We start from the raw sequence: 17,820 nt of genomic DNA on the forward strand, positions 1-17,820 counted from the left end.
TTGTATTTCTCATGCCTAGAGCAATATTCTGTATACATTAGGTACTTAATAAATGTTTGATAAATTGAACTATCAAAATAACTGACCCAGTAATGAATTATTGGCCAACAAGATATTTAATTCAAGAATTTATTCTTTTAATATAGAGATGTATTCATGGTGTCAAGGCTTTCTCATAACAAAAATGAGCAACCCTCCCCAAACTGAAAGACAATATGGACAACTTACCTCTCATAAGCTTCAACCACTGTACAACGGGGCTGCAAAGATTCTGTCCTAATCTGATCAGTAACATCTTTCCGCTTGTCAAAATGTTGACAAGAACCCTGTATGCCATCTTTATTGTCCAATATCATATGGATGGGGTAAACATCTTCCAAAGGGACTGGGTCTCTCCTTGATTCCAGGATTCCAGTTTCAAAGTCAATTTCTTCATACCTAAAATGAAAACATATAATGAACCACACTGATCTTTAGAAAATACTTTCTTGAGGGGCCAGCTAAGTGGATCAATGGATAGAGAGCCAGGCCTGGAAACAGGAGGTATCCTAGTTTCAAATCTGGCCTCAGATACTTCCTTGCTGTGTGACCCTGGGAAGGTCACTTAACATACCTTACTACTTGGAATGTAAGGTATTTAAAAAAAAAAGACTATATAATAAAACAAACTCTAATCATTTCCATCTGATTCTCTAAGGGAAAATAAGTAGATCAATCAATGTGATGAGTAGGCATTTGTTGTGTTCTAAGTCCTAGAGAACACAAATACAAAAAGGAAATAGGCTAGTTATCAAGTAATTTACATTCTACCAATGGAGATAACATTTATCTATGTAAGTATATAAAAAAATAAATATGAAGTCATCTAAGGAAGGATAACAATTGGATGGATCAGAAAGGCTTTTCTGTGAAAAAGTGCTTGGAAAAAAAGAGTTGAAACTGGAAGGAAGAGAGACAAGGCAAAGGTGAAAAAGAATGTACTCTGAGAATAGGGAATGCTAATGTAAAGGCAATGGCTATAGAGGACAAAAAAGTGCAATGTATGACGAAGAGAGGTCAGTTTGGCTGATTTGTATATGGTAGGAATGGAACTTATCCATATTGAGGCTGGAAAGATAGGTCATCATGGTAGAGCTGAGTAAGGGAATATGGTCATGACATGGTCATGATAATGGTAAAACAACAAAAAAACAAAAAACAAAAACTGGCAGCTATGTAGAAGATTGGAGTAGGGAAATCATCTAGACAAGAATGCCTGAACTAAGATGCTGGCTATATGGATAATATAATAAGATGAATGGAATTTATATAGAAGGAGAAATGACAATTGATTAGATACATGTGGTGAGGGGTTAGAGAGAAAAGTGATGTGGACTGGGAGCTGGGAAGGATAATGATGCCCTAGATAGAAACAATTAGGGAAACTCGAAAGGACAAAAGATACTAAGTTATGTTTTGGCCATGTTTAGTTTGCAATGTCTCTGGGACATCCAGTTTGAAATGTTCAATTGATAATTTGTAAAGTAGAACTAGAGCTCAGAAGAGATTCTGTTGTACATAAAGATCCAGGAGTTATTTGAATAAAGATGAGTTAGATTATACAATTTTCCATGTAATCTTGGCGACAAACCATTTTCAAAGGCAAGGATATTCAACAGAAACTTCTCTATTTTAGCAGCTGGCATGGCAATTTACATAAACAGAGCACTTAATGAATACTTGTTGAATTTAGTTGGATCACATACACCATCCCCAATTCACTAGAGCCATCTAGAGTAAAGTATTTATCATCTGCCCTGTTTCTTCTTTAAAGCTGAACCCTCATGGTTCATACTAGTCTTTGAGGGCCAAACTACCCCCTTTTTATTTTCTCCCCCAAATTCTGTGCCTCAATCCTTCTCTCGCACAGAATCCCACCTATCAGTTTTCCAATCTCCTTTAAAGCCTTCCCAGATTCTCCTCTCCTTTGCTTGTAACCTGAACTATATTTGTAAGGAGTTCATGCACTCACATCATTTCAACTGGTCCCTCTATACTAAGAGGCAGCATAGTATGGTAGAAAAAGAAATGTTCTACAAATTACAAGATCCAAGTTGGAATTCCCATTATGCTAGTTTAGTGCCCTTGTGTCTATGGTCAAACCATTCTTTGATCTGAACCTGTGCTTCCTTAGTGTAAAAAATAGACTCGAATACAGGACTATAATCCCCACGAGCCTTTGCTCCACTTCCCCAGAATGCCTTGTAATCTCACCTGGGCCGAGATCGAGAAGGTATTTAAGCTGATTCAAAGGCTTTTGGCGGGCTCTCGGGTCTTTTGGACTTCCGTTTTGCAGCAGGCGCATCTCTTGCGTGATGTGAGGTTATTTTGTCTAGGCCTCTGGCCTAGGCACATGTTTCTTACTTGTATATTCTTTAATCTTTAATAAACCTCTAAAATATATATAATACTTCTTGCAGAGAGAAACTAATTTCTACCTGCCTCAGTCTCCCCAGTCTCCCCTAAATTTTAATCTTTACAATAGGGATTAATAATATTTGTATCACCTACTCTACCAGAGTGTCATAAGGAAAACACCTTGTAAATTTTGGAGGGTTATACAATATTGGTTATTTTGTTAATGTTCTCCAGTCTACAAGGGACAGTCAGCAATCAAGGTATGTTTTCATTTTTCCCAAATGTCTCTTACATTCCTCCCCTTTGGCACTTTCATCTTGGAATCATTAAGTACTTAGGTATAAATTGATTTAATTTTGAGGAATCTGCTTTTTTTCTCCATAAAATCATTCTATCTGTCCTCTATAAAAAGATGTTGGCATACAAGCTATAAATGCCACTCTGTAGTCAATTTATTTATGTTCATAAAGAACAACAAAAGCAGCCAAGTATCATAAGAAATTATGTTTCTAGTTTCCTCTCAGAACCTGGTGAAACTAACTCTGACAAACCGTTACATGCTTCTCAAAGAATGATCTTTGAAGGGCAACTAGGTTGCTCAGTGGATAGAGAGCCAGGTCAAAAAATGCGAAGTCCTGGGTTTAAATCTCACTTACATGCTTCCTAGCTGTGAAATCATTGGCAAGTCACTTAACCCCCACTGCCTACCTCTTACCACAATTCTGCCTTGGAACCAATATTCAGAATTAATTCTAAGACAAAAAGTAAGGATTTATTTTTTTTTTTTTTAAAGTAAAAAATAATCTCTGAGCTCTCTTGCCATTTAACTTCAGTCCCTCCTCCCCCTGTGGTTTTATCCAAAGGAAAAATGCCAATATATGAGTGGTTCAATTTTTCTGATGGTGCATCAATTTCTAAACTGATTCTCTGGGCATGCATGTCATTTTTAGAGTACTACTACTTAAGTTAATGTTTGTAGGCAATCTAAAAATTGTCATTTTGTTAGAATCAAGTGCAGAAGAGTTTGTTCTTAATTATGTCATAGATTTCCATTGTGCAATGGCCAATATTCTGCAAAAAGAAACCTAAGTTTGGTTCTCACATAGTTCTCAAAAAGTCAGCAATGATAGCTAAACAATTAAATAAATCTACAGTAGTGCTAGGTAGAGTAGTAGAGACTATGAGAACTGGAGACAGGAAGATCTGAGTTCAAATCCTGTCTCAGGTACTAGATGTGTTATCCTGGACAAATGACTTCATCTCTCTCATACTACTTCTTCATCTACAAAACGAATTATAACAGTACCTATCTAATATTCAAATTAAGTAACATGCAAAGTGCTTTATAAACCATAAAGCATTATACAGATCTTTTCCCACAGATCTTTTCCCACCTGTTCTGTTTGACACTGTTGACCATTCTCTCCTCCTAGATTATCTCTTCCAGGGGTTTATATAGATCTTTTTCCACCTGTTCTGTTTGACACTGTTGACCAATTCTCTCCTCCTAGATTATCTCTTCCAGGGGTTTTTGTGTTACTACTTTTCCTAGTTGGCTTTCTACCTGTCTAGCTGCTATTACTCTATCTCCTTTACTGGCTTATTATTTTTATTATACCCCCTGTTAGCATCCTCCTATGTTCTGTCCTAGGTCCTCTTTTCCTCACCTCTGCATTAGGGGTTCCTAACCTTTTATGTTATGGACCCCACCTGGTTTTTGGTGAAACCTATGGACTCCTCAGAATGTTTGTAAATGCATATAATAAAACAACAGGCATAATGAAAGAAGCCAATTACATTGACATAGTTAAAAGAAATTTTTCTTTTTAATTTATGAACCCCAGTTTAAGGATCCATGCTCTACACTTTAATAATCTATTCAGATGATTCAGATACATCCATACTTATGTAGATAGCTAAAGATTGCTTACCCCATCTTTCTCCTGGCTCTAGTTGTACATCACCAACTGCCTATTGGATATTTCAAAACTAGTATTCTAAAGACATCTCAAACTCAATTATCCTAGATTCCTTTCTCTGTCCTCAATCCACACATTCGATTGAATAATCAGGAGATAAATTTTGTCATTTCTACATTCACAAAGTCTCTTACATCCAACCACTTCTCTTTTATTCATATAGCTACCACCTTAGTTCAGGCCCTTGTCACCTCTTTGCTAGATAACTGTACACTTTCAGTTCATCCTACATATTTCATTTTTTTTTTAAAACATGGTAGTTCATTAACAGATAATTAAATGATCTGGGTTTTTTTTTCTCTTTTTAATCCTCAGTGTTTGGTAAAATTCCTAGAACATAATAAGTGCTTAAATCAATTCTTGTTGACCAACTTGAATCATATGCTTCTTTTTTTTGCAAATTTGACTATTTTTATTTTTGTAGACATTTATCCTTTTTTAAATGCTTAATTTTAATGGCATGTCACTGCAATATTCTCTAGTGATTTTCCTTATTTGTTCACAATTTGTTGTGGGTTCCCCCTTATTTTTTTCTATCAGTAATTTGATCTTCTTTTTGTCTAATTTGGATAAGTCTTATCAATTTTATTATCTTTGAAAAACAAACCTTTTGTTTTTATGGTGAGTCATCACAGATGTTCTTTCTACTTCATTTTTATTTAATTTCATTTTTTAATGATTAAAAAAATCTACTCTATTTCTCTCCAATAAACCTCCTCTTTTGGGAGGAGGGAACCCTTGTAAAATATGACGATTCAATGTCCAAAAGTATATATCTCATTCTTGCATGGTGATCCCATTACTCATCCACAAGTGAATAGCATAATGCTCTATCACTGATCTTCTGGAATCAAGGTTAGCTATTATGCTGGTCAGAATTTTGAAATCTTTCAAAGTTGTTTTAGCTTTACAATATTATTATATAAATGGTTATGCTCATTTCACTTTGCATCAATTTCAACAAATACTTGTTAAGTGACTTCTATGTACAATTTGGAAGGGTCAATTTTATAGTTCAGAAAGTTTATTTAGGCTCATGGGGATTAACTTCAAACATATTCTTTCTTTGGAACTTGATTTCAGGATGCCAGTAAGTCTTTTAACTATTCTGTCATAGCTCTCTCTCTCTCTGATAACATTATAGCTTTATGCTCAATGCATTTTTCCTGGGGGAAACCAAAGTATTTATAAGCATGTCCTTCATCTATTTCTCCATCATTTAATTTGACCTTTGGATTCAAACTCAAAGCTTTCATTGTGTTTCTTTGCTCTACTACTTAAGAATTTTGCCCTTGTAAGTCCAAATGACATTTTGTTATCACTGAAAAAAAAGTCATTGGGAAAGAACCACTTCATGGTTTTGGGTGAGAGTCACAGATTTTGAAGTCATTCATGTGCTTAATAATGTTTGACTTAATAATTTGGATGCCATCCTTTGTTTTACTTAGGAGGAGCAATAATTGATATGAAGCTAAACCAAAACACTTTGAACTTATTACCTCATTGATTTATTTATGAGGTTTTTATCAGTTTAGAGAGCTACTCAGGAACCACTCTACTGGTATATATATACTTTCTCTGCAATTTAAAGTCTTAACAGAATTGTCTGTGTCATTGAAGGGTTAAATAACGTGACCAGGGTCATATATGTTTCTATACTGGGCCATCTCTTCTTCTTCCTCTGTGCCATTTCCCTTGGTATCCCATTAGCTCCCACAGATTCAGATATAGATCAGTCGATGAGAGGTATCAAACATACAATCCCAGGTAACCCGCAATATTCCTGAATATAGTCAGAACCAGATCAAAATGTAACTCTAAATATTTAACATAATAAGTAAAAATACAATAAAACATAGATGTTATTTTTTCAAACAAAGTCAATATGCAGGGGTCTTTATGTATTATAGCTTTATGCTATAGTAACTGCTACATCTATTTGAATTTATTACCACTGATATAGATGATTCTCAGATCTATTAGTCCAGGTCTAACCTCTCCTGATTTCTAGCCTCAAATCTCCCAACTGCCTATTGGATATCTTGAAATGCATGGCCTATAGACATTTAAGTTTTAAAAAATTCCCAATTACATGTAAAAAGTTTCCAATATTTTTCAAAGAATGTTGACTCTCAAATTCTTTCCCTCTCTCCTCTGCCCTGAGATGGTAAGCAATCTCATATAGAGTCCAATCATGTAAAACATTTCCTATAGACATCTTAAACTCAACATGTCCAAAACTTGACTCTTTTCTCTCCAAATCCTTCCCTCTACCTAATTTTCCTACTTATTGCCAAAGGTACAGCCATCTTCTCAGTCATCCAGGCTTGAAATCTAGATGTCATTCTCAACTTTTTACTTTTTCACCACTCCCTCATTTGATACATGATGTGATCATTTAGCCTTTTATCTTCAGTGAGGGGAACCCATCTTTTGCTCATGCAGCACATTCTACTTTTATTATTATTATTATTAACTCTAAATTAATTAATAAACTCTAAGTAATTATTAACTCTGAATCTGCCTCTTTGCAACTTTCCTTCTTTGCTCCCAGTTCTGTTTTTTTGAAGCTATGCAGAAAACTTGATTCTTTTTTCTATATGATAGCCCTTCAAATACTTGAGGGAAATTTCTTAAATTGAACCTTTTGAAGCATGATCTTAGGGGCCTTCACCTTTCTTAGTATGCTCTAATTCAATGAACTCTCACAGTAGCATGATTCCAAAAGATGTGTGGTCAGTTAATTAGAGGATGGGAAAATGAATCCTATTCTATTCTCCTTAAGATGGCCAACTGTTGGGCTTGTCTTCATCACAGTCCTTCCTTAATCTATAAGTCTAATACTCTTCCACTCCACTCTTTCTCTCAGCTGTGCAAGCTCCCAACCTTCTCTATTCTTTATCAGCAAGGTGTCAGTTCCTTACAGTAGTTATAATGTAACCTTAACCATATCAGTATATGTGTAGTTGCCCTTGAAATTTCTCAATGTCCCCATGGGATTTACTCTCCCCAGTCTTCATTTTTTTGGGGGCCAGAGTGAACTGCACAAGATGAGAGGGCATGGATGAATTGTGATCCTCAAATCTCAATTTATTCACACTATCTTTTCCCTAAAACCTATACCTCTTTCCAATCCCCCCATTTCTGTAAAAGTAGCAATATTCTTCTAGCCAACCAGGCTCATAAGTTTTATACTATCCTTGACTCTTTTAGTTATTTTCATCTCCACAACATTGTACATGCCTCCACTTCTGACCACTAACATAAAAACTAGTTTTTCCTCACTCTAATCCATCCTCCACACACCTGCCAAAATAATTTTCTTAAAGCCCAGATTTGACATTGCTTCACCCCATCCCCTAACCCCACTGAATGGTTCTTTACTATTTTAAGTATATTTTAAGTATAACAATTCTGTTTGGCATATATAGTCCTTCTCTTAAACTGAATCAATCTTTTAATCAATTTTAATCAGTTTTTAAATTAGTTAAATCCTTTATCTACCTTTCCAAACTTCTTACACTTAACTTCCATTCCTGTACTCTAGGGTCCAATCAAATTGCCCCTATTGTTGTACAAGGCAACTAAAATATCTAAACATGAATATGATGTTATATATATATATATATACATATATATATATATGTGATGCTAATCATTAAGCAAAACCACACAAAGAATGGATTTATTTTAAACACTTTTCTACCATGTTCAAATCATAGACAATTTACTTTTTATTATTATTTTTACATGAAATTATCATGAATATCTACATATGGAAAAACATGACTCCTACTGAAAAACTTTTATATATTCACTGACTGTTATGACTTATTGTTTGATGTACTGTATCTCTTTGAGACTGTCATATTCTCTCGGTTATTGTCAGAAAACAATAAAGTATTTTCAATTATATTTCTCAAAGGCAATAAAATCTTTTATATTGTTAATAGATAAAATTGGTGAAAACAATCATCTTTTAGCTTTTTCCTTTTAACTTAAATTTTGTTGTATGTTTTATAAATGTGTACAATCTATAAGTAGAGTAGTACATATTTATGGCTTATAAATAAATTATAAATTTTTTGGAGGATATATACTGAATTTTTTTTTTTAGTTTGAATCCAGATCAAAGCAACCTTTTTTCATTTTCTCAATTTTTTTCTTTTTTTTTATGATAGCTGCTAAATTTGTTTATTTTTTTTAAACATTATTTTACTTGGTCATTTTCAAACATTATTCCTTGGAAACAAAGATCATTTTCTTTTTCTTCCCCCTCCCATAGCTGACGTGGGATTCCACTGGATATCACATGTGTCCTTGATTCGAACCTGAAGTTTTTTTTTAATGACAAGTGGGTGCTCAAAAGTTTGAAGACTATTACTCTAACTTATCAATGTCCTTCCTAAAAATGTGGTTTCCAGGATTGAACACAATGTTCCAAATATAGTCTGACTAGGGTAAAGAACATAGCCCAGACACCATGCCACTCCCAAAGCAATTTATGATTGCATTAGCTTTTTATTTTTAGGCTGCTACATCATGTTCAGTCACCTTAGTTGTGTCTGACTCTTCATAACCCTATTTGGGGTTTTCTTGGCAAAGATACTAAAAGTGCTTTGCCATTTCCTTTGCTAGCTCATTTTACAGATGAGGAATCAAAGCAAAAAGAGTCAAGTGACTTGCCCAGGGTCACCTAGCTAATAAATGTCTGAAGCCAGATTTGAACTTGGGAACATGAGTCTTCCTGATTTTAGGACTGGCACTTTATTCACTGAACCACCTAGCTGCCACATCATACAAGTTCACAATCAACCAAAATATCCAGATTTTTTCAGACAAACCTCTAACTAACCCTGCTTTCTACATCTAAGTGGTCCAGTGGATTTAAATTCAAATCTTTTCTCAGATACTGGCTATGTGTATCCATGGCAAGTTACCTAATCTATTAGCCAGTTTCCTTATCTTGTAAAATGGGGAAAATAAAAGCACCTACTACCTAGAGAAGTTGGAGGAGAAAATGTAATTTTTGTAAAGCATTTTGCAAAATCTTAGCTACAGAGGTGATGATAATAAAGATGATGATGATAATATCTTGTTCCTAATGACTTTCTGAACCAAATGAAGTCATGAAGTGTAAGTTATGTTATAGGGACTCTGCCAAGAAACCTACCCAATTCCAAACCGCATTTATTTCCCTGCCCTTTAACTTCCTACAGAACTAATAATTGGTCTCAGCATTTAGCTCAGGCTAAATAAGAAGCATTTAATAAGTGTTTGTTGACTTGACTATATCCAAGTTAAGCCCCCATTATGTTTCTTCTTTTAATCTTCCTTAACTAGCTGTGAGCTCTCATCTCTTTCTCTTCTATCCCATATTGAATATTGGCACAATTGAGTACAGCATTCAACTACTTCACTGACTGATTGATATTACACATTTTTTAGACACTATTATTTCACTAGCCTTCTAACTGTTGTTTGCCTCCATTCTATCAATCATTATTACATATGATAGTAAGACTCTTTTTAAAATAAAAGCAAAACCCCAAAATTTCCAGTGTTTCTTTACATTCTAAAGAATACAGTTCTAACTACTTAGAATCTTATTGTTTGGCCCGACTCTTGTCTTTAACCTGTCTTTCAGGGGCCTGTAAGACTGAGCCTCATTTCCCACTATTCTTGCCTTTAATCAAGTGGATAATTCAATATACCTCAAACATACCCTGTATTTTATCCACTTCTACAACTTTTCTTGCTTCATACCTTCTACCTTGAAAATTCTTTTTACCCACAAAAATCTTCATACTCCCAAACCAAGTTAATCTTTTTTCGGCCAGAAAAGACCATTCCTTTCATAAACTGAGCACTTTGTAATAAACTTATTATACTCTATCTCCTGCTAGAGCTATTTGTTCATGTTCCCTGAATTGGAACCCCCTCCATTCTTCCTCAGCCTACTGCTGCTACAGTCATTCCCTTCTTTCTCTCTAATTTGCAACCTCTGACTATTTATAGGTTTCTTCTTCCACTATTTTCAATCATGGCCAACTCTCCTTCACCTTTAAAAAGTCTTCACTAGATTCTACCATCCTCTCAAGCAATTGTTCTCTTTTTTTTCAGTTTATTAATCTTTAAAAAATTTTTTTATTTTATTTAAAAAATATTTTCCCTATTAAAAAAAATATATTTTCCCATGTTTACATGATTCATTTTCTTTCTTTCTCCTCTTTCCTCCTCGCTCCCAGAGCCAACAAGAAATTCTATTGGGTTGCACAAATGTTATCACCTAATACCTATTTCCATATTATTCATTTTTTACCCTAGAACTGAAACCCCAAATCATATATAATATAAACAAGTGATAAGTCATAAGCCATAAGTTTTTCTTTTGTGTTTCTACTCCCATAGTTCTTTCTCTTAATGTGGATAGCATTTTTTCTCCTAAGTCCTCCAGGAATGTCCTGGATTATTGTATTGCTACTAATAGTAAATAAAGTTCATTACATTGGATAGTTCCACAATGTTTAACTTTCATTGTACAATGTTCTCTTGGTTCTGCTCATTTCACTTTGCATCAGTTCTTGGAGGTCTTTCCAGTTCATATAGAAATCTTCCAGTTCATCACTCCTTACAGCACAATAGTATTCCATCAACAACAGATACCACAATTTGTTCAGCCATTCCCCAATCAAGGGGATCCCCTTGTTTTCAAATTTTTTGCCACCATAAAGAGCACAACTATGAATATTTTTGTGCAAACATTTTTTCCTTATTATCTTTATGGGGAACAAACCCAGTAGTGGCATGGCTGAATCAAAGGGTTACGGTTAGGGTTCTTTTAAAGTCCTTTGTGCATAATTCCAAATTTCAAGCCACGGTTCTATATTTCTCCTCCCTTTCTTAGACAAATACCAAGAAAAGCTGTCTATACAAGTGTTCCTGCCACCTTTCTCCTCTCGTTTTCTCAACTTTTTGCTACCTGGCTTCTTTCCTTATTATCTACTGAAAAACTGCTCTCCAAAGTGACTATCTCTTAATTACCAAATCTTATAGTTTCTTCTCATTTCTTGTCCCTTTACCTCTCTTCTGCATTTGATACTCCTGTTTACCTCCCCCCCCCCACTTTTTTCCCTTTTTTTTTTAACTGGAAACTCTTTCCTTTGTTGTTTTTTGACCCTATTCTTTCTTGGTCTTCCCCTACCAATTTTGGCTTTACCCCTACTTCCCCATACCACTCCTTCTCAGTCTCCTTTACTGGCAAAACATCCACATCATATCCATTAACTATGGGTCCCCATGACTCTATCCAAAGTCTTCTAATGACCTCATTAGCTTCTATGAGTTTAATAATCATCTCTATGCAGATGGTTCTCAGATCTATCTCTTCAGTCCCAATCTTACATTATCAACTACCTAGTGGATATTTCAAATGACATCTCAAACCCAACTCATACAAAACAGAGCTCATTATCTGCACTGTACACCCTGTCCCTCCAATCCCTCCTCTAAACCTCCCATTTTTTTTTTATTAAATTCAAAACCATTACTTTCTGTCCTAGTAATAACTCTTAGACAGAAGGGCAAGGGCTAAATGAACAGTATTAAGTGATTTGCCCAGGGTTACCCAGCTAGAAAGTGTCTGAGTCCAAATTCAAACCCAGGTCCTTTCAACTCCAGGCCTGACTCTCTATCCACTGAGCCACCTACCTGCCCCTAAACTTCCTATTTCTGAGAAAAGCAGCACCACAATTCTTTAGTCTCTCAGGTTTGTAGCCTCAGAAGTATTAATGCCTCACTCTCCATTAAAATACATATCCAATCAGTTGTCAATTCTTCCCATTTCAACATCATTTATCTTAGTTCAGATCTAATCATCTTTTGCAATGACTTTAAGTTTCCCCCACTCCACCCCTCTTCAAACACATATTAAATTGATTTTCCTTAAGGGCAACTCTGACCATGCTACTCCCCTATTCAATAAATCCCAATAGTTTCCTATTGCCTCTTGGTAATAAATAAAAATTTTTTCCCAATCTATCTTTCCAGCTTCTCATTATATGATTCCTCCTCACAGCCTCAGAAATTCAATTCATTTAGCCTTTTTTCTGTTCCTACCGCATGGATCCATTCTACTATTTGTCTCTGTACTTGTGTACTGGCTGCCCTCATGCTATCCCTTGTCATTTCTAGAATATATTTCTTCCCTCAAGACCCAGCTTAAAAACCACCTTCTTCCAAGTTTTTTTTCTAATCCCTCTCAACTACTAGTGCCCTCCTCCTTACTCCCTTGCAGCATGTACTTATTCTCTTTATATTTATTCTGTGTAAACTCCTTGAGAATAAGGAATATTTCATTATGCTTGTATTTTCAATGTCTGTTCACAGTGGTGGCTAAACAGAAGGCATTAAACAAATGCTTGTTGATTGAATGAAATCTTATTTCCCCTACAAGGCTACAATATCCTGAGAGCTGGGAGAGAGGGAAGCAGGAACTTATTCGTCTATGTATCCTGTACAACATCCAGCACAGCTTTGCACATTAGTAGGTACTTGTTCAAATGCTGAAACCAGAGTAGGAAGAGAGCTTAAAGTTCAGTCACTGAAGATCACAGGCTTAGAGTTGAAAGAGAATTTAGAGGTCTTTTGATCCAAACTCATTTTCCACATGGATGAAATGAAGCTTGGAGAGGTTTAAATGATTTGCCCAAGATTATGCAAGTAGTGTATTGAATGGCAGTTCCAGAATTCAAATCTTAGTTCTCTGGCTACAACTTCATTGTACTTTCTATATACCATAACCTCTTTATTTAGTAAAGAGGAAAAAAGAATCTAAGTCTATGAAATACTCAATAAGTAACTTCAAAAATATTAAGTGTCAACTACAGTATACAAAGCATACAAAGAAGAAAAGGCATTTTTGTTTTCCGGAAGCTTAATTAATGGGGAGGAGTGTGTGAGCAGTTGGAGAGAGGGAGAAATTATGTACATACACAAATAAAATACAAAATGGAGTGTGATGAGAGAAAAGGAGAGATCCAACAAAGTAGTCTAAGAAAGTTTTGGGAAGAAGAAAACACATTCTGCAGTTATCAGGACTGATGGAGGAAGTGAGATGGAGACTTGAAAGATGAGATTGATTTGAATGAGATGAGATGTATTTTTCATGTTTGAAAGATAGCTCAGCATCAAGCTGAAATTGGTGAACAGTCAGTAGTTAATGTGGGTGGTGTATAGAATGCATGAAAGGGAATGATATGAAACAAACCAAATAAGATAGATAGAAACCAGCTATAAAGCAACTTAAGTATTGAATCTTTGTATTTTGTGCTGCAGGTAATCAGGAGCCACTGAAGTTTATTGAGCAAGAGAACTCTGTGGTTAGAATAATTTGGTAGCTTCATGAAGGTTTGTTTGATCAAAATTTAAGATTTCTAATATAGTAAATGTCAGGAATATTTTATGCATGCAGAGCCCTGGCCTAGGATTCTTTTTCTGATTCTGATTTTTATTAGCTATATGACCCTTAGCAAGTAAGTCCTCCTATAAAATGAAGGGACTGGACTGGATATGGTCTCTAAGAAGACAGAGTGTAGTATAGTGGAAAGAGCAATTAACTGGGAGTTCTGAGACTAAAACTGAATACCAGCACCAAGAGATGCATTATTTTTAAAATGTCACTTCTCCTTTCTGGATCCCAATTTATTCATCTGATAAAATCAAAGTATTTCAACTTAATAAGCACCTCCTGTCTGCAGAATAGTACTGAGCCCCGAAAGAGAAAGAATATTTAGATAAGGCATGCGACTTTCCTACTCTCATAGAACCTACAAGAAAGTAGGATGTTCTAAAATAAATGAGTTGAAATGCATGTGGTAGAAAGTCTCTGAAAGTCTCTAATCATCTATAATTGCAGATCTTTCATCTCCAAAACCCCGTTTAGGATTGAAGAATGAGTTTGAGATTTTAAGCAACATAAACGAAGGCCCAGGGCAGCAAGGAGGTGAAGTGTATAGTGTCCAGCCTGTAGTCAGGAAGATTCATCTTCCTGAGTTCAAATCTGACCTCTGACACTTATTGGCTGTATAACCCTGGGCAAGTCACTTAACCCTGTTTGCCTCAGATTTCCTCATCTGTCAAATGAACTGGAGAAGTTGAAATGGCAAACCACTCCAGTATTTTTGCCAAGAAAACCCCAAATGGGGTCACGAAGAGCCGGACACAACTGAACAACAAAACGCGAGGCCTGTCAGTTATTCGGTACCTATGTGATGACTTTGGGAGGGACATTTCTCCACCTCGAGCCTCAGTTTCCTCATCCGTAAATAAGGAGCTTGGCCTAGACAGATGATCTCTCTCTAAGGTCCTTTCCAACTCTGCAACCATGATAGGCAACTCTTCCCTCCCAGCCCAAGGTCCAGGGCCCAGCTCGGGCTCCCCGGAGTCTAGAGTATCACTTCGGACTCCCCGCTGCCCGCATGCCTCCGGGTCCTCTCTCCTTCCCATCCCCACCCCCCGGGCCGGCCTGGGCCCCTGACCGGTCTTGCAGCAGGAGTTCAGGTCGATCCCTGGGCTCCACGTAGAAGCGGATGTCGGGGTGGGCTGCCAGCGCCCGCCACAGGAACTGCTGCGTGTGGGGCTCCATCGGCAGCGGGAAGGGCGGGACCCGCGACTCCAGGCGGCTCCACAGCGTGGGCACCGATAACCCATCCAGTCCTTCCAGGGCCACCTCGTCCAGGAGGGACTCGAGCGCGTCCATCCTTCCCTGGCTCAGTCAGCCAGAGGCGCGAGGAGATTCACAGCGCGCCGGCGCTGACGCTGACGTCACTACCGGCGAGGAGGCGGGCCAGGCTCGCCCTAGGCCGTGGTCATTGGCCGGTGGCGGATTTGTAACCAGGGGAACTGCAAACACTGTAGGAGCCGCTTCCGGTCCAAGAACCCGGAACCGCCGCTGCTTAGGGATGGAGGGTGAGTGTCCACTGGGCCTGTGACCCTGTCCCGCGGGGATCCTGGGGTCCGTCTCCTTGCCTCCTTGGCTCTCCCAACCCCCATAGATCCGGGTGTGGGTTTTCCTTCGCCCTGGGCTGGTGATAGTGCTATTTAGTGGGTCTGGGCCCCTCTGGGGTCCACAGTGACGGATTGGGCTGGAATGAAGGAAGGGAGATGTGGAGAACAGACCCGTGCCTACTTTGTTTGTGACCGGTCCAAAGTTTCCCTCTCCTTCGGTGTAGAACTTTTATAAAATGGGGAGGGGGGTTCCACGCATTTGGGGGCGGGGAGGAAAGGAGGAGAAGGAGGGAAATAATATTCACATTTACAAAGGGCTTTTTACCCAAGAGTGCTCCCAGGAAAGGATATTTTTACCTTACCCTTTTTGCAGATGAGGAAACTGAGATCCACACAGGTTCTGTAATTTGTCCAGGGTCACACCCAGGTAACCAGTGGCAGCCCTAAAACATGTACCCTGGTCGTCTAGAACTGTGCTCTTTACTGCTACCCCGCCCCCTGGCTTGCAAAAAAAAAAAAAAAGTCTTCAGTGTTGACTGAGACTTGATCCATATCACCTGTCAGCCCTGAGGTTAGAGGTCTGACCTCTGCACTTATGGCTATTCTCAGCCCTAGCCCACGATCTGTGGCTACTTTCCTTAACTTCAAACTTGACTTTGTCGAGCCCCTTGGAAAGACTACCTCAGTCTACTCACTGACTTTCCCTTCTTCCCTCTCCCCGGTGCTAGACGGGCTCCGATGAGTACTGATTGTGTACCTTTTGTTTCTAATTGTTTCACAAACAAGAAACAAACCAAATCAAACCCCTTACTTACACAGGATTGGCTCCTCTGAGTTTCTAGTTACTGCGATATTGAGATGGGGAGGGGCAGGAGAAATCCTGCCAATTGAGCTGTGCTACCTGCTTGAGGGAGACCTCTACTCATTACAGTCGAACAACACCAGTTTGCCCTTCTTTGGAAGAGTGAGCGATTTTAGAACATTTTTAAAGAAATACAATTTTATGACTTCTAAGACTATGTGAGTAAATCTCAAATTTATAGATAGATATATGGTAAGTCACAAGTTTATAGATGTTTTTAAAAATAAAAACAGGATGTAATTTATTCATTTTGTAAAGAGTCATTGTATAATTCATTTAAGTATCAAACTCCCCTGTGTATGTCCAATGATCAGCGTTATGAAATTTGATTTGCATTCAACTTTCACAAAGAAGTAACATTTCTTAAAGTGAATCAGTGCTATTAGATGTGATCTGAAAGTACAAATCTGTTCTGTTTATAGTTACATCTCCCCTAACATTTAGGCTCCTATAAAAATTTAATAAATATGTTTGATGAATACCTTTGAGCCTAAAAATGCTCAAATCTTTGCTCAAGAGAAATCTTTAAAAAACCCAAGGGTTTCTGTAGCACCATGTAGAAGCTTTATCTGAAATCATTAATTGTCCCCCTTTCACCTTATTTTGTCATTTTAATTTAGATTTGATTAGATGAAGCCCTACTGGTTATTTGGAAATTTATAGTTCCATGAGTAAAGAATAAGCTTTAAAACTGTTGGGAGAGAGGGAGGAGGCAGAGAAGTGCCACTGAGGGAATGGATGGGAGAAAAATTTTAGGAAATTCGATACTTCTAAGAAAGAGAAAAAAGATTATATTTAGTACAACCAGTTTAAAGGACAGCCCAAACTATGATATTTCAGATTTACATTAACAGGCAGATTGGAGGTGAATTTTCTCCTTATGAAGGAATCTTAATTTTTCAAAAAGATTCACTGTGATATTGAATATTAGTTTGCCCTTGAATGATAGAAATGTATTATCCCCTGAAGATGTATACATAGTCAGTTCCTTAAAAATGAGGCCTGCCCTGTTAAAAAGCTGCCTGTAAAAACCACTGAAAATTATTCACTTTTTTGCAGGATAAATATGTTACTTGTTTATTAATTTGCTTGACAGTCTCTTTAAGAAAATAGATGATGCAAAAGCCAAATTCAGTTTAGCTCATCAAAATGATCACAAACTAACAATGTCTAGAGTTTGCATGAAAAAGGTACTTATATTGTTAAAATACCTTGCCTTTTCTTGTTCTTGTGTTTGCTTCCCTGAGCAGGCATTTTATGATTTCTGTGTTTCTCTTCCCATTTAAAATAAACAGCATTCATGAGGCAAAATAAACTTATGTAATACTGAAACTCTGTGTCTATTCTATTGTCCTCTATTCTTTCTTCCCATTTCTCCAAAGAGATTCATTTCTTTTCTTTCAATTTTCTTCAGCATTCATTCAATACCTGTCAACTTAGCAATTGCAGTTCTTGAACCTATTTTATTTCATATAATATTCCTCTGACATAGGATGTCGAAATGGGGGGAAATGAGAGCCTAATCAGCTTATCTCTAATCAGTACTGCCATTTCTTGAGATGGAAGTAGGATTAT

General features: G+C 37.0%; 2 protein-coding genes across 14 annotated transcripts in view; one reads left to right on the forward strand and one right to left on the reverse strand.

Moving 5' to 3' along the window:
- Nucleotides 1-15,206, reverse strand: part of GTF3C1 (general transcription factor IIIC subunit 1) — a 142,662-nt gene extending 127,456 nt beyond the window's left edge. Inside the window, exons 1-2 of the mRNA XM_001369925.5 lie at nucleotides 14,915-15,206; nucleotides 229-438 (exon numbers count right to left, since the gene is read on the reverse strand). Of these exons, the coding sequence (XP_001369962.2) occupies nucleotides 229-438; nucleotides 14,915-15,135 (431 nt within the window). The 5' untranslated portion in view covers nucleotides 15,136-15,206. The remainder of the gene's footprint in view (nucleotides 1-228; nucleotides 439-14,914) is intronic.
- A 43-nt stretch (nucleotides 15,207-15,249) lies between these two features.
- Nucleotides 15,250-17,820, forward strand: part of KATNIP (katanin interacting protein) — a 221,019-nt gene continuing 218,448 nt past the window's right edge. For 8 of the 13 annotated variants that reach the window (XM_056805495.1, XM_016424209.2, XM_056805498.1 and 5 more), the window contains exon 1: nucleotides 15,250-15,344. In XM_056805495.1, coding sequence (XP_056661473.1) covers nucleotides 15,338-15,344 — 7 coding nt within the window. In that variant the 5' untranslated portion in view covers nucleotides 15,250-15,337. Of the gene's footprint in view, nucleotides 15,345-16,202; nucleotides 16,404-17,820 lie in introns of all 13 variants that reach the window. The other 5 variants (XM_056805500.1, XM_056805497.1, XM_056805501.1 and 2 more) reach the window with 1 other exon arrangement.

Source organism: Monodelphis domestica, chromosome 7, assembly GCF_027887165.1.
Source record: "Monodelphis domestica isolate mMonDom1 chromosome 7, mMonDom1.pri, whole genome shotgun sequence".
Classification (NCBI taxonomy): domain Eukaryota; kingdom Metazoa; phylum Chordata; class Mammalia; order Didelphimorphia; family Didelphidae; genus Monodelphis; species Monodelphis domestica.